General features: G+C 48.1%; 1 protein-coding gene across 3 annotated transcripts; it reads right to left on the bottom strand.

Annotated features, from left to right (window-relative positions):
• Positions 1 to 86: 86 nt before the first annotated feature.
• On the bottom strand, positions 87 to 20,125 carry C24H6orf89 (chromosome 24 C6orf89 homolog). 3 transcript variants are annotated; one of them, XM_048925812.1, is made up of 8 exons: positions 20,004 to 20,125; positions 17,041 to 17,248; positions 15,542 to 15,707; positions 6,623 to 6,777; positions 6,222 to 6,361; positions 5,353 to 5,479; positions 4,661 to 4,784; positions 87 to 4,317 (listed from the first exon to the last, which is right to left on the bottom strand). In XM_048925812.1, the coding sequence occupies exons 2-8, from the start codon at positions 17,227 to 17,229 to the stop codon at positions 4,232 to 4,234; spliced, it is 987 nt and encodes a 328-aa protein (XP_048781769.1). In that variant the 5' UTR covers positions 17,230 to 17,248; positions 20,004 to 20,125; the 3' UTR covers positions 87 to 4,231. The 3 variants fall into 3 exon arrangements, with proteins under 3 accessions (XP_048781769.1, XP_048781768.1, XP_048781770.1); XM_048925811.1 differs by lacking the exon at positions 20,004 to 20,125 and adding an exon at positions 19,495 to 19,519; XM_048925813.1 differs by lacking the exon at positions 20,004 to 20,125 and adding an exon at positions 17,548 to 17,810.
• Between the last annotated feature and the right edge of the window lie 602 nt (positions 20,126 to 20,727).

Raw genomic sequence — 20,727 nt, 5'->3', positions numbered from 1 at the left:
TAAAAGGCTTAAATGACCCCTCAGTGGCTGAGACACGACGTGAAAATAAGAATCAGGAATGGGGGAGAGGTGCAGTAACACTTGCATTTCATTGCAAAAAGTAAAAACTTTTCTTTTTATTCTTCTTTACATACAAATCTCATTTATTTACACACTTTACAGACTTTTTTTTTTCCCCAAGTATTTACAGAGTTCTCAATATATTAAATTATGACCATCCATAAAATTCTGCATTAATTGCATATTTACATTCTTTTTCTTTTAATCCACCACTGAATTTATAGTGTTCAGCACTGAAACAGTCTTTATGCATGTATAGCTTTACTTCCCTGCACCCCTGAGCCTTTATATTGCCTCCCCCTCCCTACAGACAAAGCGACAGCACAAAAAATAAATCACCTACCATTGGTTTGAATCTTCAAAGCCAAGGGGAAGACCAGCATCGCCCTTATTTAACTCAGCAGGACATGAAACCTGTGCTTTATGAGATTCAGTTTCCTGAAGGGGAAAACACATGGCTCTACAAACACAATTTGCAAAGAGGACACCTCTTCTCACTTAGGGAGTTCCCACGCCGTGAGCTGGGCTTGCTGCTACAAAACCAGGGAGAGAAGGGAGGTGCTCTGAGCCAGCCCAGCTCCTTGCAGTAAAACCAGCTTCCCTGCCAGATCCTTGCAGCAGGAGAAGCCAAAGGCCCAGGAAACCTGAGCCTAGAAAGTTCTCCAGGGTACTGCAAAGGCAGCTGGATGCTGGGATCAGCAGAGAGAGACAGAAAACAATCAACAGAAACTGTCAGCTTGGCCCCTAGAAGTGATGCTGATTTCCTGGTACCGAAGGAAACAACACTCCTTGAGTTCAGCACTCAGAGCAATGGTCAATGAGCCTGCTTTTGGAAACCAGCTTTAAAGCACAACCACCCCGAGGTCCAGCATCCCACCTCTCCACCTCGAGGAGCAGAGAAACGACCCTTCCACACTTCTGCCCACAAGTTTCCCAGTGACTGGCGTGACTTCGGAGAAGCTTTGCAACCTCTGGGATGTCAGGTGAATGCAAGTCCCTTCTCTCCCAGCTCACAGGCAAAGAGCATGGAAATGTTAAGGATAAAGATGCACACATTTACTGAGCACCCCGCCAGGCTGGCCAGGATGGGAAGCGGGCTGTTACCCAAAACAGGGTGCACAAGTGCCAAAACAAAGCTATAGGCAAGAAAGACCAGGACAGACACACCGTGACTCATCCAACCACATTTGTTGTTGCAATCTCTTGACAGCTGAGAAAACAGATGCATTCCCCTCACTTCTGCACCAGGCTCAGCAGCTCGCTAGGAGCTGCCTGCTCTATAGGTGAGGTGAGGTTCTGTGAAGCCAGAGCCCCAGATATGGAAGATGGCCGGGGCTCAGTTGCAGCCACATAGCCAAGGTATCCAAACCTCTTTTTGGCCATCTGAATTTTGCCACTTTGGCCTCATCTCTGAGTTGTTGGTACCCGGCTCCCTGCCTGTGCTGCAATGTGGAAGGTGTTAGCACTGCTCCTCTGGCAGCTGACAACAGCAGCTACTCGAGAAGCTGCACTACAGATTGAGGCTCTGCACTCAGCAGCAGCCGTGGCCAAAATCAGCTCTTTATCAGCAAGAGAATTGCCCTCCTGTTTCTGCTTAGCAGCTAATTCCTTACACAGCTCTTGGAAAAGGAAGAGAAAATATACTGGAAGTTTAAAAACAAATGATGTAAACTCCAAAGGGAGTAAGGTTGGGACATATGCAATGTATCACCTAGACACAGATCTGGAAACTTTATGCAGAGACCATAAAATGCACTTGGAAAGCTAATCTGCCAACAAGTCCAGATCCACCATCTCCTGGCCAACCAGCTGTAACACTGAGCAGTGGGGAAGCAACACGTGAGAGCACTTTTGCTAAGTAGGCACAAACTTACCCTAGGGTCCCCCCTTCCCCCAGTGTAAACAGCAACTTAAATAGATCCATTTTCTCTGCTTTTTCCCAAAGGATCCAGACAGCCACAAGTGTGACACTCCAAATGCAGGCACCTCACAGACGCTCATTGTCTCTGCAGCTCTTTTAGAAGGTTCATTCAAGGGTGCTTAGAAGCAGCAGCATCACCGAATTGCCCTCCATCCCAGCAGCAATGGGCCCAGCAGCTCCTTCCCACGGGCACCTCCAGCCCATGTGTTACAGAAATGGACCAGGTACAAAAACAGGGAGAGGTGAGGGAACCTTGTCGGTCTCTGAATTTGACTTGAGAAGCTGCCAAAAGTGTAAATAGCAACAGTCACTCCATGGGCCCTAATTCCAGCATCACTGAGCTCCTGAATTTCCATTAACTAAGATCCAGGCTTTAAGAAGAGGGAGAGGGGTGGTGTGTGTGTGTGTGTGTGTGTGTGTGTGTGTGCTGGCATGTACAGGATTGCATGTTGTGTCACAAGGGTAAAACACACCCCAAGCATCAACAATATTAACAGAAGTCTGGTTAATCCAATTCCCTTTAATGTTTTACTACAAATTAAATTAGTCTTTTTCTGTTCAGAGTCAGCCTCCTTCAGTTCTATTGGGTCTGGAGCACATTGGTCCAGTGTGAAAGGCCAAACACTCCGACTAACACAAGTGCTGGGGTTGTTCTCATTAGCTTACAGGAGGAAAAACAAGGGTTATGCACAGAAATGTTTGTGATGCAGACTAAATTCTCTCAGGCTAAATTCTTTGGAGCAGGAACCGTCCTCTGCCTTGTCCTTGTGCAGGAGCCAGACGTGGTCATCCCACTTGGCAGCTGCCGTCAGCCCTTAATGAGATTAGTAAGACATTTGCTCCCATGTGCCTGCTCTTGTTCAAAAACAAAGGCTGGGTAGACATTTTTCCAATCTATCACTTTAAGTATATCTAAAATATTTACAGAGGAAAAGGTTCTTGCTCCTGAGAACGGAGTTAACTTGCTTTCAAACAAAACCCCTCCCAGTTCCATATTAACAAGTGTGAGAGTATGTCCTGAACCCCAGCCCTGGCCTATGAGTTCAGCCTGACACATCTGTAAATGATCTTCAGCAGCAGGAACAGACCCAAAGGATCAAACTTGGAAGGGACAGCAGCATCCGCAGCCTGCAAACACTGAAACCAAGCCTCTCTCAGGGCACTGGATAAAGCAGTTGCTCAAGCAACAGGAAGCATGCGAAGGCAGCTTGGAACAGACTCAGGAAAAACCAACATTCATTCTGAAGACAAAGTTTCAGGTCTGGAAGAAATTGATGCCAAAACAAAACAAAAAAAAGCTAGGGACATGGAAAATTTCTGGTGCTCCCACAGGTAGCCGGGGCTGGGAACACAGGCAGTGCCTCAAAGCAAGGGATATATGAAGGCAATCACACAACCCCCACGTCTCAGGTGCACAATCAGAAGATGATCTTGCAGAGAGCTGCTCTGCATCCAGCCCCGTCTCCAAACAGAACCACTGCTGCACTCTCAGCACCTCACAGAAACCTGCATTTTTGTTGTAGGGAAAGAAGAGGGGGAAGAAAGCAGAGTCACAGTTTGACTCACCTCCAGCCTGCTGAGAGAGAACTGCAGGAGAGTGATCACAGAGGTCTGAACTGATCCATTTGGTACAAGAATGGTGCGGTGAGGGAGGCTCTCTGCACTGAGGCTGCAGTGCTTGTGGCAGCCCAGAAGCACAGAGCTGAGGCTGGCGATGCAGGACGCACTGCTGAGGCACGCAGCCACACGTGTGAGAGATGGGGTGGAGGTGGGATATGTCAATTCATTCCCTTTATAGAGATGGCCTGACATGGCAGGCTTCAAGCCTCCTCCCCAGGAGGAATGTATACAGAAATGTCACACACACAGCCTTCACTCCCAATGTTCCCTCTTCCCCCCCCTCGAAGTTTCAGAAGTGCCATAAATCCAGAAAGGACACAAGATTAATCTCATCCTGAGAAACCCTGCTGTTGCTCCTGGAAAAAAACCCTTGCTGCCAGCCCACAGCTTACCTGAGGGGACAGGAAAGGTCATAAATAGCTTGAGCTTCTCCAAAAATACATCTGAGAAAAGGCAAAGAATTACCTCAAGGGTCAGGACAACAGTCATTTTTTAACACTGTAAACATGCAGGGTGGCAAAGCTGCCTGTCACAGTTGCCCCACTCTATCGTTTTCAAGATGTTGCCTTGGCTTCAAAGCTGAAAGTCTTCTTGCCCTGGAATTAGCTCTGTTTTCCTATGCCACAGTCCTTAGCTAGCAGCTCCATAACAAACAACAGCTGGCTCTGTCCCTTTGGCCACGAAGCTCATCGTCCAGTAATCCGTGCTGGCATAACCTTTGGGAGATGCAATGAAGAAGCATCATTAGTTCAATCCATGCCTAACGACTGCTTGCCTTTCCCACGAAGGGAAGAAGACACGCAGAAGCTCTTTGAGCCCCTGCCCTCAGTTTAACACCCAGCAGAGCACTGTGTCTTGTGCAGCCCCTGCAGCTCAGTTCTAGCAATCTTTACACTCAGCATCTCATGGCATGCAGTTGTGGTCCAGCCCATGAATTCCAGCCCCAAATCACCATGCTTCTGTCTTGCTACACTCACTGCAGGCACACACTACATCCTTAGGTGTCAGCTATGAAAAACCCAGCTCCCAGAGCCTGCAGATTACAGCACAGCTACTCACCCAAATCTCCAGCTTCCAGATCCACCTTGAACATCTCGCAGTGTCCTCTGCACTTGTCCAGAGGTACAACAGTCAGGGTAAGCTGTCCACTTCCAACAACAAAGAGGCTGTGCAAACTGTAGCTCTAGGAAGAGAGAAGAATATTTCAGAAGCCTTGCCAGCTTTTCTTGAATCTGATTAAACAAGGGCAAGTTACTGCCCTGCAACGAGGTGAGGCAGCACAAACTACAGGTTTGCTGCTCCCTCAGATACCAAAGCAAAGCCTCCCAAGGCAGTTCCTCCATGAAACTCACATGGGAACAAAGATCAAGCTGGAAACACTCATTTCTGTGATGTGCCCCCACTGCAGGTATCCCAAAACAGGTAGAACTTACTACCAGGAACAACTCCCAGAAGGGGCCTTCAAGTGAACTGTGCCCAACTGTGCACACAGACCAGGATGTAAATGTGAGGAGCTGGGACACCCCATAGGCATTTCTTATTGCTGAGGGAGGTCTGGGACACGGTGTCCCAGCAGCACATAAGTAGACACAACATGCTTTCTCTTCAGTTCTGGGGGGTACAGCAACCTTGAGATGCCACACTGCACAGCAGTGGGAAGAACTGAAGACATGCAAATCCCCAAAAGGCCTAGAGCTTCTGAAGGACAACTCACAGTCAGGGAGGCAATGGCTCCAGGATGAATTTCTCACCTTATTCCCCAAATCTGGATGGCGGATGAGAAAGCAGTTCTCCAGGGAGACTGTCTTGGGGAAAGACAGCAAAGAGGAAGTAGGGAAAAATTCCTGCAGAATCTGAGTTCTGTTCACAGACCTGTTCCTAAAAAATAAGTGAAAAAAGCCCAACAAGAAGAACATTGTATTACAGAAAGATCACATTATGACAATACTTCCAAGAACAAAATTGTTCACTAACACTGATCCTTGATAAACACAGATGCTGGCAGACCAGTCTGTTTTTGGATGGGGATGTGGGGGCAGACCAGAGAAGCTAAGAGCACAAACATCACTTAGGAGTAAAATTTGTCTTCCCAGATTCTTGACCTAAGCTCTCTTACTACGTGCAGCAGGACAATATAAACAGGGAACAAACACACTGGGGATATCTAAACAACTTCCTTCCCCTCTTCCCTTCAAATTATCCAATTATCCTGCAGGCTTCCCTGGCGCTTTGCAAAAGCCATGGTACCTCTTCTCAGCCAATAGAGACAGTGGAGGACTTTCCAGAGGCTATTAAACATGCAAATCAGTTGCCACAGGTGATCAGACCACAGCCCAACTGATTAACACATGGCCTGAAGAACAGGACCAAGCAGTCACTGGGATGTTTTTATCATGCATGAAGCCACAGCACGCAGAGCTTCATTTTAGTGCATAAATACTCTGCTTGGATCAAGTCAGAGTCAGCAGGCAGACACAAGTCTGTCACCCACACCTCTTCCCCTTCCCTCCTGTTAAAGTGCAACTAGCAAGCTCCTGAGAGCTCACACAGACAAAGCCTGTGCAGCCCTGCAGCACAGATGGACACATCCATCACCTGCATGGTTTCATCTTTGACCCACCAAGGAAGGAAAAATGGGAAGCTCTGTCTTGGGAGGCAGCTCCACAATTCAGATGAATTTTCTTCTATGATAATCTCTGCCAGTTCAGGATCCTGGGACTGAAAGTGCTTTAGTTCTTCGTATGAGAGAGATTGTCCTGTCTTAAACAACACAGAAACAAATTAAAAAGCCTTGCACTGAGGGTTTCTCCCCTCTCCCATTTCCATCCACTGAAGAACATCCAAGAGTGACAGCCACCAAGTCTGCTACGTGCCCAACCACAGTGGTAATTAATCAGAGGAACAACTTGCTAGGGATGCAGACAGCTCTTCGCCCTCCTCACCTATTTAAATTGGGGCTAAATGTATTCTTAGGTGTACGTTCCACCTCAATTAATTATGAATTACGAATCCAGGTATTACCTTGGTTAGAAAAGGCTGAGACCCCTGGAGTTTTTCTGATAGCTCCCCAATGTCTGTCACAATCTGAAGGCTTTTCACAGTAGAACATGCTGTGCAGTTTGCAGGAAGTGTAGAAGTGTTTTGTCTGCAACCTGCTGCCCACCAGTCCTGGCATTCTTGAGAGGAAACAAGAGAAATGAGCTTAATTAGACCAAAAACGAGACGGAAAGGAGATAAAACTCCATGATAAACTCATTATTGCTAACATGAAACATGGAGTTTCCAATGCCTGTAAGTTGTTCAAAACAATCCAAACATTTATCAAAAAGACACCTAGAAGACAAAAATAGAACTCCACATTGAACACAGTAACTCTAACAGTCAGTGTTGGTGCCACAGACCCTGTTAACACATCCTTGAAACCACAACCCTCCCCTTTCCATCTGCATTAGCTCAGAAAGACTCTGTCCTGGGCAAAGTTTGCCATCTGTGATGTGCAGATGCTGCTGGGAAATGTGGGATTTCAGCAAGACGTGGTGCTGATGTGTTCCTTCCTCTCATGCACTGACTTGAAGATAAAATGGGGAGAAAAGTCCCAATATCAGGAAAATCTTGGCAATATATGCAACAACTCGCCTATTTCCCCCTGCACTACTGCCATGTCCATTTTAAGCTCCAGAAACTAGCTGAACTGGCCTGCAGTGAACACTGCACATATTTATATCTTCAAAACTACAGGTTTTAAGTGAAACCATTACTTGACATCTACAGCTCACCTCCCTCTTCCAGCTTGCAGCCCAGCCCAGAAGAGCAAGTCAATCTTCACAGAAGTGACTTGTTGCAGTACTGAACAAACAGGATGAGGGGAAACACTGCTGAACATCCCATGTATTTCTGTGTTAAGGGATCCACAGCTGCAGCCAGCACGCCAGGAAGGCACAGCTCTGATTCAGTGGCAGCGACAGCCGTGGTGTTACAACCTCAGTCCTACAGGGAGATGTGAAGTTGGGCAGATGCAGCAAATCCACCCAAACACCTGATCTGTCAGGGTGGCTCAGGGCAACCCGAGGCCCTGGACACGCCTCAGATGAGGAGTCCAGAGATCTGTCTTCACAGCAGGCCCAGCCCTCCCTGCAGTGCCAGCACATGTCAAAACAGCTCCTGCCTCCTGGACATTGCTGCAGAACGCCCAGGGAAACGGAGCGGATGAGACAGGAGAGAGAAAGAGGAGACAGCAAAGCCTGCCTGCAAAATGGTTGAGAAGTGATGCACAGCAGCTCCTCAGGCCTGCAGCCTGCCTGGTGCTATGACTGTGGCATCCAGCCACACTCACACTCCTGCTTACAGCTCAGAATTGATGAATACCATTTAATAGCAAAGCGTTTGCTTCGTTTTTCCCTCTGACGTCTGCAGCAGACAAAGAGCAATGTCACGGGGGGCTGCAGGCTCATGGGGGTGTTGCAAGGAGGAGACGATTCATTTTGGATCGTCTGGATTCATTTTGGGATTCATTTTGCTTTTTTCCTCTGAATATCTCCAATCAAACCACACATGCTGCAACTTCCCACCCTACTGCTGCGATATGGATGGGAAGGGATCACGATGCAATCTGCAGTCCTGCTGGAGGAAGCATCTACGGTGGTTTTGGGGAAAGGAGTAAAAAGGAAAAACAGAGTGTAAAAACCTGATTGCAAGCAGAAGTCCCGCTCCCATGAGAAACTGTTCCAAAGCATTTTCCCTCCCCTGCTCACAAGAGAAAAAAGAAAATCTTTGTTCCACTGGCTGTAGAAAGCTTCGGTTTTACTACAAAAAACTCAACTCACAAAAAACAGCTGGTCAGCAATGAGAAACAAAAGGCTGAAAGATCTCTCCAGAGGAAGGGCAGTCACCAGAAGAGAACAAGAAAACATATCTTATAGTCTGTCATGATGCAGAGAGCAACACCACTATCATCTGTTTCTCTGCAAAACTCAGAGCTCATCCCAAAGCTTTAAGCTCAGACGTCCCAAAATTCTCTCTCAGGTCTCAAGGCAGCACCCCACATAGCTGGATGCTAATCAGCTTTGACAGTACAGAGCTTGATTCCTCCTTTGAGCCAGGCTGGGATATTTGCATTCTCAATTGCTTGATTCAGGTTATTTCTTTTCCCCATGAATAACCCTAGCGGAGCACAGTTGAGACGCATTTCAAATGCTGCAAATGGGACTGTGGGACTCTTTTTTTTGGGGTTTTTTTTTGGTAATTAATCTTTTAGATTGATTGTTGAGGGTGTTAGTCTGTGCACCAGCACGCGTGTGACTGGCATGACAAGTATGGACAGCATGGAGGGCCTGCCCTTCCAAAGGAGGGAGGGAGATGGGACCTCACATAGAGGAGAGGGCACGCAACTGCACACTGGGGACCAGAGCAGGAGGTTTCCCAAGGCTGCTTATTCTTCCCTTTCGATTACACTCCCTGCATTCCTTTTACATTATCACCCTGCCCAGACACCCTGGGGGATTGTTTTGGTTTAAGCCAAGCAAACTGCCTGTGCGCACACAGCCTGAAAGATGCACTCTCCATCTCCACGCAGCTGTCACACCACGGTCCCATCCACTCACATGCATACACTGAAGTGCTGGGCGTGTGCAGCTATCCCTATGGAGTCTGGCTGCAGGGAAGCAGCTGTAGCAGTGACACACTCCACTACCCATTACGTGACACGAGTGTGGGCCAGTCCCAGTGAACCTCTCCTCTGCACTTGTGCTTCCTCGTCGCCCTCGGAGGAGCAGCTTTCGGTTTGTCACACAGAACCTCAGCTCCCCATTGATCACACTCACCCAATATCTGCTTTTGTTCTTCGTTAGCTCTGCAGGACAAGGGCTGTCTTCTCCCCTGTGCCTGGATAGGTCCTAGCAGCACCAGGGCTGTGGACTTCCAGCTGCCAGCATAGCACAGATGAAGAGATAACTTCCCTTAAAACGCGTCTATGATTAATGCTGGCAGGAGTTCGTGGCTGTACTTTCCACTATGCAGAGAAATAATTTTCAATTTACAATCAGTTTAACATGTGCACCCCGCCCTACTTGGCCATTTCCAGAGGATCTCCCAAGCTTTTTGGCTGTCCCTAGATCTACAGAGGGGTGTGTGTGAGCAGCCCCAGAGATGCAGGGTGGGGACGATCACATTGGATCTCCTGAGGTTACTGAGAAGACCTGGCCTTGCTTCTGCCCACCGCACTGAAGCAACAAAACTCATGGAAACGTGCCCACGTAGATGTGAGAGCAGCAGCAAGGCCTCAGCAACAGCCCTGCTCTCTTAAGGGTCCACATAGGGGGCCAGTATCAGTCTGCTAGTGCAGTGGGTCAGAGGGAAACCATCTGGCAGAGAAAGCTTTTGCTCCAGAAAGACACGTGGAGCCAAGGGCAGCTTCGGACCCTAACAAAGTGCTGCAAACATAAACCTTTCTGCATGCAGAGCTGCAGGTGTGGACACAGCTTGCTGGCCCCCCACCAGGTTGTGGTCAGGTTGTCCTTGGTTCTGAGTCAAGAATGGCCTCCAGCTGTGTTGGGATCTCTGCAGACTTACAGATACACACTCCTCAATTAAACAGCTCGTATCTCCTTCAGCAGCAAGCTTATCACTGTCTTTCCCAGACTTTATGGGAAGTTAAAATTATATTTTAAAAACTGAAGGAGTTCACAGACATCAATTCATTATTATATATCAATCATATATCAATCTGAAGTCAGGCTAAACTGGTAGGTTCCCAAATAAGTCATAAACAATACTTGCTAGTTGTAGTGTAGAAGTCCTGATCAAGGAAAGCATCACGGTGAGGTTTTAAATGTACACTACACAACTTCAGCACAAGATCCTCACCTCCTTCTCACATTGAACACTTCTGTAGCTCCATTTTGAACATATTTATGCCTGGAGGAGAAAGTAACTCCCAGCTTGCTTTGTGTAGCATTTTTAGGAAAAGCTAGCAACAAAATAACAGCTACAAGTGAATGCGTTACTAAACCCTTATTTTTGAACTGAGTGAAAAATCAACAGCTCGAAGAACTGCTCCCTCATGTCACTAATGGGTAACGGCTGGTCAAACAACCCAAGGGTGATTAGTCAACCTCCAATCAAGCACAAAAATTATTTTGATCCAACAAGCCGTTGTGAAATCAAGTCTGCTCAGCCCAGCCCAAGAGGAACTCACAGTCCTGTGGGACAAAAGAGCATCACTTCCAGGAAAAATCTTCACCTGCCAATATACAAAACTGAAGGCAGGGATGAAGCTGTCAGGAAAGCCCTCCACAACCTGCACCTCTGGTTCTGTGCCCTGTGCTGCTCTGGCAGTGTCTGGCCTGGAGGAACAGAATGTTTTTGAAGCAGATCCCTCTCAGCTGCTTCCAGCTGTCTGACACTTGACTCTGCAGAAGGTCTGACGTGCCCAAGTCATCAGCACAGAGCTCTGCCCCTGCAACAGGTTGTACATGGCACAATCCCTCTTTGTTGGGAAGTAAACCAAAATGAGAATTCACTTGGCAAACAAGGAGACAAGAACTTCTGAAGACACCAAAATACAAAAGCAACAGGAAGAATTCCTCATGTTCCAGACTGCCAGTTAGCTGGGAGTTAGTTTACTACCAGCAAATCCAAATAAACATTCCACTGGCTGAACCAAGGCCAAAGTAAGGCAGCATTTGAAAACAGCTTGGCATCTCACTGCACTGCAACATCAGCCTTTTCTTAATCCTCCTTTGAATGAGCCAACACAGGTGTCTGCTGGTCTGCTTCAGGTTGTGTCATAAAAGGATGCTGACATACACACAGATCAGATAAATGGGCAGCTGAAAGGGGATGGAGGCAAGCCCTGTCTGCAACCCAGGCCATGCTCACATAGACCTCAACATGCACAAGCTCCTGAAGTGGGAACATGAGTGTTTGCACAGATAGAAGAGCAAAAGAGCTTGAACAGACAAAATGCACCTTCTTTAGGAAGGAAAAAAAAAAAGATCCATTGTAAGCAAGATGAGAGGGCTGTGCTGAAGGCAGGAAAGAAAGGCAGTATGGTGATTAGACTGTTATGATGAGCAAGTTAGAAATCAGACCCTACTTTATGTCCCAAGCAGCTTTCTTGTTCAAAGCTTCCATTCAAAGCAGATCCACGCTCCTTGGGCTCACAGATCAGTGAACCCAGCAGGTCAGATGCAGTGTGGGCTGCAAAACCTCCTGAGAAAGGCAGACTGAATGCTTAGATTCTATGCCCACGCTGAGCTCAGGAAGCAGAACCTCTCCCTCAGGTAAAACAGGCATGCTGGATGCTCCCTTTTTGCACGGAGCTGAGCCAAGGATAAACACGCTGTAGGGCTACAATAGGAGGGAAGGCAACAAACTTGGAACAGAGAGAAATCTGGTAGTGGCTGGCCCATCACAGGCTGCCTGCAAAGGGTTAAGTCCAGAAAGAAGCCAGAGCCTGGCCAGGCGCCAAGGCAAGCCTGGAGCCAAACTGAAGGTAGCCAGCCAAGAGGCAGAGGCTGCTGTCTTCTCCCAGCTGAGCAGCCCCAGTAACCCAGCTTGCTGTGACCCATCCCCACAAAGAGCTCTCAGAGGCACCTGACAGCCCCCCAGTGTGATACATGCCATTTACAAGGTGTTGCTTAAACACAGCTCCTCTAGCAGGGTCCATTTCTCTGAAACAGATTGTGAATAAAGCCAACAAACATGTTTTCTAGCCCTTCTGGTCTATGCAAAAGGGAGTTTTTAAACACAAGGAGTCATCTCTCAGCTGGGGATAACTGCACAGGATCACTTCTCCAACCCTGAGCTACATGTATGCTTGCATCTGATTTCTGAGGCGATGAGCAGCTACTTATGCAGCTGATTTTGAACTGTGTTGGATATATTTGGTCAGGACAGGGTCTTGTTGTTAGAAGCAAAGCTGGCTATTCCTTTAGGTCACCACATGCTGGAAACAACTCCTGTAAATGGTCACACTGTTGGATGAGAGCCTAATCACCACTGACCAAGGTTTCTGAGCTGCAAGGACTTAGCACACTGGCAGATATATGAGATAATGTAAGAACAATTCATGCTCTACTCATCCACATCCTTGTTCTGTGTGGTTGGCAGGGAACAGTTACCAATATGATATCTAAATATGATTTTAGGTGTCAAAAGAACTATAAAGATGTCACACTGCATCACAAAGGGTAGGAGCACAGATAAACATGTAGTGTCTCACCTGGCACCTATTACTACACACTCAAGGAGTTCATTGCATTTCCTCCCAACACTTGCAAGGGAAAAGGAAGCACTCATAGCCCAACTTGGAAGGGAGAGAACTGAAACACAGGTAGAGCGACTTCTCCATCCCAGAATATTCAGAAAAAAGAAATGAATCCAGGTTACACAGGCCCTGCTTTCTCTGGGAATCCTGTGTTAACCCAAATGCCTGCTCAAAATTCAGTGTTCCTTACAAAACACAGACCCCAAAGGTCAGCAAATCTCCCACCTCCCTGGGGATAGGAGCAATGTGAGGCACTCAGTTGTCCAGCAGAAAGCAAAATGCTCACATGATGAGAGGCACTCACCCTGCCCAGAGCAGGCAGTGTGACCCAGCACTGGGGTTTCCACATGCTCTGCACAAACATGAGCTCAGGAAGAGTAAATGCAAACCACATTTGGGTACAACCTCACTGGAACCAAAGGGACCTCGGTTCCTAACCTTGGGAAAACAGCTGAAACAGAGGCACAGGGGCCAAACCCAAAGATACAGAGTTGGCTTTGAAGACACAAAGGGTGGGAGCATTAGTTTTTATATGGGAATTGATCTGAGGGATAAAGAAGGCAAGGAGCAGAAGAGAAAGAGAGTCAAAGAGGAAATTTACTTTGGACCCAATCCTACAAACCTAACGCAACAGACACAGCTTTGCACATACTGCACTCTTCGCTTTGGCTGTGAGATGGAGGCTCAAAGGTCTTCCCACAGCCACTGGCACAGGCAGCCCTTGTCATCCACAGCATGGCTCCTGGGGTGGAAGGGACTAGGATGGAGGTTAGGAGGAACGTGGGTTACCCTGAGCTGGAGGGAGGGGGAGCAGCCATCCCACAGCCCTGCTCACCTCAACGTGCTGTCATCACACTGATTTAGGGCTCCTGGGGAAACCTGCCTGCCCAGCCCACATCTACCAAGGGAACAGGCTCCAACCTGCAAACCTGCAAACAGGAAAACTGCTTCCAGAGCAGGCACAGGAGGGACAGCACAGCCCCACACCTCAGCCCCACGGCAGCCAGGCTGCCCCCACCGGCCCCAGAGGAAGTGAAATGAGCCACCCACACAAGCCTGGCTGCATCCAGGCTTTGTCCACACCACTTTGGGCTGTGTGGCCAAGGGAAGGCCGCCAGCACCGCCGGTGGGCCAGGGCGGCCTCCAAACTGCTAAGGGGTGGCTTTCAGCATGAACAGCCCAAGCTGGACTTGTACTGGTGCCTGAGCACAAGAGGTTTCATCTGTGTTTCAGCCTCAGCTCCTTCTAAAAATTAATCTAGCAACTCAGAGAACAGAAGAAGAGTCCTTGGGCTGTGTTTTTCCTTCGCAGCGCAGATTCCTTGCATGGTGTCTTCTATACAAATGGAAAGTGCTAGGCCTGCTTACAAGATCCCCTACTCTTGTAAGATTCCCAGAACTCATGGAGGCATGGGGGATTTTATGTGCATTTAAACAACCACCTCACATCCTGATTCCCAGAACCTCACGTTCCCTTTGGATGTTTTCTGATCAGCTGGTTTTCACATCAGCAGCCCAGGCCTGGGCACAAAAGTCTCCATTTGTTTCCTTCTGCATACAGAAGCAGAGGGGTGTTCACAGACCCACATAAACACACTGACACGTAACAGGCCATCAGATATAGAGTTGGTTTTGACACAAAGGGTAGAAGCATTAGTTTTTATATGGGAATTGATCTGAGGGATAAAGAAGTGTCAAACGGCCATCAGAGCCATCACTTCACCTTTGTTTTTTCCTCTCTATGAGAGATCCCAATGAGTAAGGAAGGAAGCAAACAATGGGAATATCCCAGCCCACCCATACAAATCCAAATGAACAGCCAGCCACACGTCAGGGGAACACAGGGAGACACAGAGAGAATGCAGAATGGGGCTGGCATTTCAGGGAGGCATTTTTAGCTACAGCAGGAAGGTCAGACCCAAACAGAGAGCTCCAACACAATGAGCTGCTCATGCTAAATATAAACCACCCGAGGGCACAGACATTTGTTTTTACAGTGAGCCAACAGACAATCAGCACTGTGCCACAGCCCTGCTGAAAATAACTCACAGAGCCCATGCTTTTGCCAGGTGCTAGCCTAAGTCAGTGGAAATGATAAGTGGGAATGAGAAATACTCACACTTTCCCATTTCTGTTATGACCATCTCCCATGACAGCACCATCTCGTGACAGATCCATCCAGCTTCCTCACACACACCGTACCTAAATGTTACTTTAGCTGCTGTGAACACTGTAGGCACTCAAGCCCACAGTCCTTTCCCAATATGCCACTTGGCAAAAGCTACTTTTTCTTAAGCCCAGGTCACATCTGGAGGTTTCCACACTTTGTACACAACTATGAAAACAAATTGGTTTTGTATGCCTAAAGGTGACGTTTACCCAGCATAGCTATCCCACCGTGGCTCCGAGAACTGCAAGAAAACAAGAATGTGCAAGAAGGAAATCATGAAGTGAAGAGATAAAATATGTTTCAGCCCCAGTGAATAGAAGGGAAAGTGCCCTGGCTAGAAGCCAGGATGCTATTTTTAAATGCAGTGGAAGGAAAAGGGAAAACCATGGTGTCAATCCAATATCGCATTTGGTGCCCAAGGAGACACTCAAGTGATTTGTGTGGATGGTATTTAAGTCGGTATTTCTTTCTAGGCTTGTGTTACAGAAGAAAAACGATTTCCTTACTCTCAAGCATGTACTTCTTGGCAATAGGGAGAGAGAGCAGCCGGATGTGGCCGATGAGGGAGCCCCAGGCATGGGCTCTGGAGAGTGGAGTTTCGGGTGGCAGCGGGCTGTATGGCTGGATCACAAAGTACACAGTTAGCAAGACCAGTCCCAGCGTGAGCAGGCCCTGCAAGAACAAACAGGCACGTAATTAATTGCACTGCAGTGAGCTGATGTGTCCTCAGCACAGGACACACCTGAATGCTGAGGATGGGCGCTGTAGGATGAACCTCCAACTTTCCACTGTGGGTCCTCACTTATCTGTGGTGCTTTTTACATACACAGAGATGTCACTCGGTTTCACTGCTATCCAAAACCAAAATTAAGCAGCCTTCAAAACAGAGCCGCACAGCTCTGTCCATTTATTTCAGTGCTGCTGTTCACCCAGCACCAAAGCAAAGAGGATCATCCACAGATGGCTCAGATTCCTCCCACCTCACCAAATGAAAGCCTGCACTTCCTCCATACCTCTTACAACAGGTTTTCAAAGCTTTTTGCAAACATCTGTCAAGCCTTGAAACGTTTTGGCAGAGGTGGTGCCAGCTCCCTCCCCCACACAATCCCAAAGAAGCCTTTGAGAGATGACACCATGCATTTCTCCCCAACAGACAAAGTCAGAGTGAACCAACAGCAAAATCCACAAGAGAAGATGGAAGTTCAGGTCCCCGGTTTCCCATTCTGCAGCCTCATTTTACAGCTTTTATAGGAAGGGAAGATAACAGCATGATTACTTTTTCTAAGTGGAAACCACTGTGATGATTCTGCAAAGACAACACTAAAGCACGGCTGAACATTCTGCCACTGAGAAGTTCTTTATACTTGTAACATCTCCTACCTACTTATCAGAATAGCATCCTTTCCCCTACTTGGGAATGCTTTTTACAGCATCTTAGTTCAGTTTCTCCAAGCATTTTTCTCTCATCAAGCACCATGGCAGCAGGTTCATTTTGTAGACTAGGAGGAGAATAAAGATGGGTGGAAGCTCAGGACAGAATGAGAAACAGAACTTGGATGCCTTCGTTATACAACCCTGAACTTTGAGAATCTCCTTCCTTCCTCACATTTCCACTGAGTGCTGGCATTTGGAATCATTGCCTGAAAAATCAATCCAAAGACTTTGTTCTTTAATAATTTAAGGAGAGGGAGGTGTTGACATGTTCAACTTTCAATTCACACCAGTAATTCCAAATCTCAGTCGGTTGCCTTCTATTTTCAAACCAGCTTATGGGAGGAAAGAAGAAAGCTATGCTTAACATCTTCTTCAGTAAAGAACTTGGAAAATGCAATGGGAAACAAATGGCTCAGATGCAAAGGGAAAAATTCACAGAATCACAGAATTGTAGGGATTGGAAGGGACCTCCAGAGATCATCAAGTCCAACCCCCTGCCAAAGCAGGTTCCTACACCAGGTAAGAGCATTCAGAGCCTCAAATGTGTTGTGCATGCACAGAGATGCCTTACCTTGTAGATGGCCACTAAGACAGGGTAGCGGGGAGGGCCCCTTTGGGGTTCATTCCTTTCCAAGAGCTGCTTGATGAATTTCTCGATGGCTTTTTCTGACATCCCACACTGGTGCCCAGTCTGTCTCACCAGATCAATTGTCTCTGATAGCTTGTCATAGATGCTGAGCTCGTTGGCTGAAAGCTCCATGGCCTCCGATGAAAAATCCCTGTGGAGAGAGACTCAATGCATTACAGAAAGCACACTGCAGTCACCCATCTCAACACCAGCAGGCACAGAAAGATCCCAGGAACACATAGAAACAAGGCAGCTGCAGTCCTGATCTCTGCTGGGCCGGTATGAAGATGGTGCCCTGAAGGGCATTGAAAGCAGCAGCAAAATTTCCTAACAGCAAAAGAAGAAGCAGAGATTTGCAGATTGTGTAAATGAACAGAACTTCCCAGAAATCAGTGAAACTCTATTTATTCATCTGTTCCAAACGATCCATGCCATAAAGCGACTGCTTACCGACTACGAGAGCCAGCACTAAAAGCTGATCGCCACAGACAGCAGCCAAGCCAAGCTCTCCTGCTCTATAATTGTAGCTGCTTATTTTAACATAGATTTGTTTTCATTAAATACCCTGTCAGCAATAAGAGGAGGGCAGGGAAACAAGCTGTATGCGCAGGGTAAAGTTCAACAGTTTGCAATTGGTTCAAATTTTCGCAACCCCATGTCCAGGCCAACTGATTATTAAGTAACAGTAATAAGATAGCAGCGTGTTCTGCAGGCAGGAGAGCCCTTGTGTCCCACGGAGGGGTTGCCTCCAGGTCACCCACATGCAGAAAGGCAGGACAAACTGCGTTGTGAGTTACAGACAGACACTAAATGGCACCTGATGGCAACTGACTTCCCAAAGAGATTTCAAAGGGAAGCTTGTAGGAACGCACCCTATGAGGGGTGAATGTTAAGACACCAGAAAAAGAAACCAGTTCCTCTGCTGCTCTCCTTGTCTGCCACAAAGGCAGAGCTCTGCAATACCCAGAGGAGCAGATTTGTCTGCACAGAACAGGCTGAGCGCCCTCACCCCAAACTGTGGGTTTCTACAAACCAGAACTCAAACCACAGCACTTGTAATATTTTTCTGCAATGCTAGGATGTTGTTTCAGAGAAAAACAGACCAAAACCAGCAGGACTACCAGCTTCTGCAACTGCTTCACTCATCCCAAGAACATCCACATTCTGCTCTTGCACATTTACGTGGCCACACAGTGAATCAGATCAGGAAAACCATCTTGCTGAAGAACAGTCCCACCTTGTTTAGTCAGCAGCTGCCTGTACACCTTACTCACACACTTCACATCACGTTACAGCAACAGCAGTGTCAAATATTTAACTACAGCTTTAGAAACACCAAAAGAATACAAAGAAAACTGAACTCAAAGCACACAAGGAGAACATATTGCACTGCACTGCCTGGTTAATTAGCTCCCAGCCCTGTTCTGCCACCATTCCCTCCATTTCGGGCAAACATTTGTCCCAGATCTCACTACCTGAGCAGCCTCACGGGCTGGCAAAGCTGCCCAGAAGCAGGTTTGGATCAATACATCATTATGGACTGTAAGCTCCCCAAGGCAGGGACCTTTTCCTCTGGTCAGCAGAGTAGGTGGAGTGCACTCAAGCTCTATAAAAACAATGCACTGCTTCACTAACTCTTTCATTTACGTAATAAAGAGCCAGCACATCTGCATGATATTAAGTGCCTTTTTTTCCCCCTCAGCTTTTAGGTTGCCTTGACAATGCAACCAGTGTGTGACAGGTTATCGTGCTTCCTCTTGTTCCTACTGCCAAAACTTTTGCCTGTGAAGCTCCCAGTGCTGAATTCCTCTGCTTGCTGGATCTGCCTGGAGCTGCTTCCACATTTATCCCTACAGAAATGCTGTCAAACACAGCAGCTTCCTCCTTTCCAAACAGCAGAAGCATCCTGCTCTAATAAACTGCTGAGACACATCTTGATGCACTGGAACAGGTTGCCCAAAGAGGCTGTGGATGCCCCATCCCCAGAGGCATTCAAGGCCAGGCTGGATGTGGCTCTGGGCAGCCTGGGCTGCTGGCTGGCAACCTTGCACATGGCACAGGGGTTGAAAATAGATGATCAGCGTGGTCCTTTTCAATCCAGGCCATTCTGTGATCTTAGTTCTCTCCACCCCAACCTTTGTATTCAGCTCTGAGCAAGCACATTTGCTGACAACCCCTGCGAGTTACAAGGCACTGAAAAGCCCTGCGTAACTCCTTGGCAAACCCAACAGCAATCTGCATCCTCAGCCGGGACACGAAACACTGCTGAAGGCACCACTTTGAGAACAGACGAAGCCTTATATATATATATATATATAAATAACAATCCATTATGTTCCTTCCTACACAACCAGACTGAGAAAATAACAACAAGAGGCCACTGTATGCAACACACACATGGAGCGGGCCTTATTCACAGGGCAGGCCTCCCCAGCACAACATCCAGACGTTCTGTGCCATTTTCGATGAACTCTGCCAGCCCTCGAGGTTCCGTTTGGTGACGGGCAGCAGCCACGCGTCCCTGCAAACAACCAAAGCCAGCTCTGCTCCCACAGGGCTGGGAACGAGGGCCTCAAAAAGAGAAACAATGAGCAAGGAGCGCTGCGGGAGAAACCTCGAGAAGGGAAAGGCTGCTTCTATGGGGAAAACCCGACACAGAGCCGCAAGGGGAAGATTTCCACGCTGGGCTCTGGATGCGCCGTGCCCACAACGAGGCCTTGCATCCCACCGCCACAGCGCGGCCACCGCCGACTGTGAGCCAACGTCCAGGCTTTAAGATAAATAAAAATCGTTATAATTAAATAAACACAGATAGAAAATGCGCGGCCCACAGGAGGCCCTCAGGCCCAGGCCGCCCCCCCCCCCCTCCGCCCGGCTCCCGCCCGCCCCGCCGCCCCCGGCCTCACCCCGCTCCGCCGCCCGGCTCCGGGCTCCTCCCGCCCGCCGTGGAGGCGGGCCCGGCCGCTTCCTGCTTCCGGCGGAGGGAGAGGAGGGAGGCGGTGGGGGGAGGATTTTCTTTCTGAGGCAGCTTTAGTCCTTTTTCTGCCTTATTTCTCAATTGATTTTGATTTTCAATTCCTCCTTCCCTCCGGCTGGCCTCCCCTCAGCCTCCTGTCCTCCAGCCAAACAGAATCACAGAATCTCAGAAACACCCAAGGTTGGAAAAGACTTATGAGATCATCCAGTCACACCGCCCACCAAACAAACCCTCACCTGTCCCACCCTCCAGACCCTCCCCCACCTTCACAGCCCTCCTCTGGATGCTCTTCTATATGTTACGTCCTTCTGATGTTGTGTCCCCTCCATCGAGGCACCCCTGCACCCCTCAATCTGCTCCCTGACCCCAACGCCATTCCCAGCTATGATGATCACAGGCTGGTTTTTGGTATCTGCTGCTCTCAGGTCCCCATTTCAGCCTCATTCAAGCTCTCAGCCTCGGCACCATCCTGCAGCAATGAGTTCTGCAGCTCGATCAGACACCGCGAGGATTCCCTAGGGATTTCCTGCCTTCCCAACCCCAGCTGATGATGTAGGGAAGTCTCCACTCCACTTTAGCACGATGCCAGAGGACTGGAGGGAAATCCTCCAGGATCACTACTGAGCATTCACAAGCAAACGCTGGCTTTGCTG

Source organism: Lagopus muta, chromosome 24 (genome assembly GCF_023343835.1).
Source record: "Lagopus muta isolate bLagMut1 chromosome 24, bLagMut1 primary, whole genome shotgun sequence".
NCBI lineage: Eukaryota > Metazoa > Chordata > Aves > Galliformes > Phasianidae > Lagopus > Lagopus muta.
The sequence above is the reverse complement of the archived record's forward strand: the minus strand, read 5'-3'. Positions and strand labels throughout refer to the sequence as shown.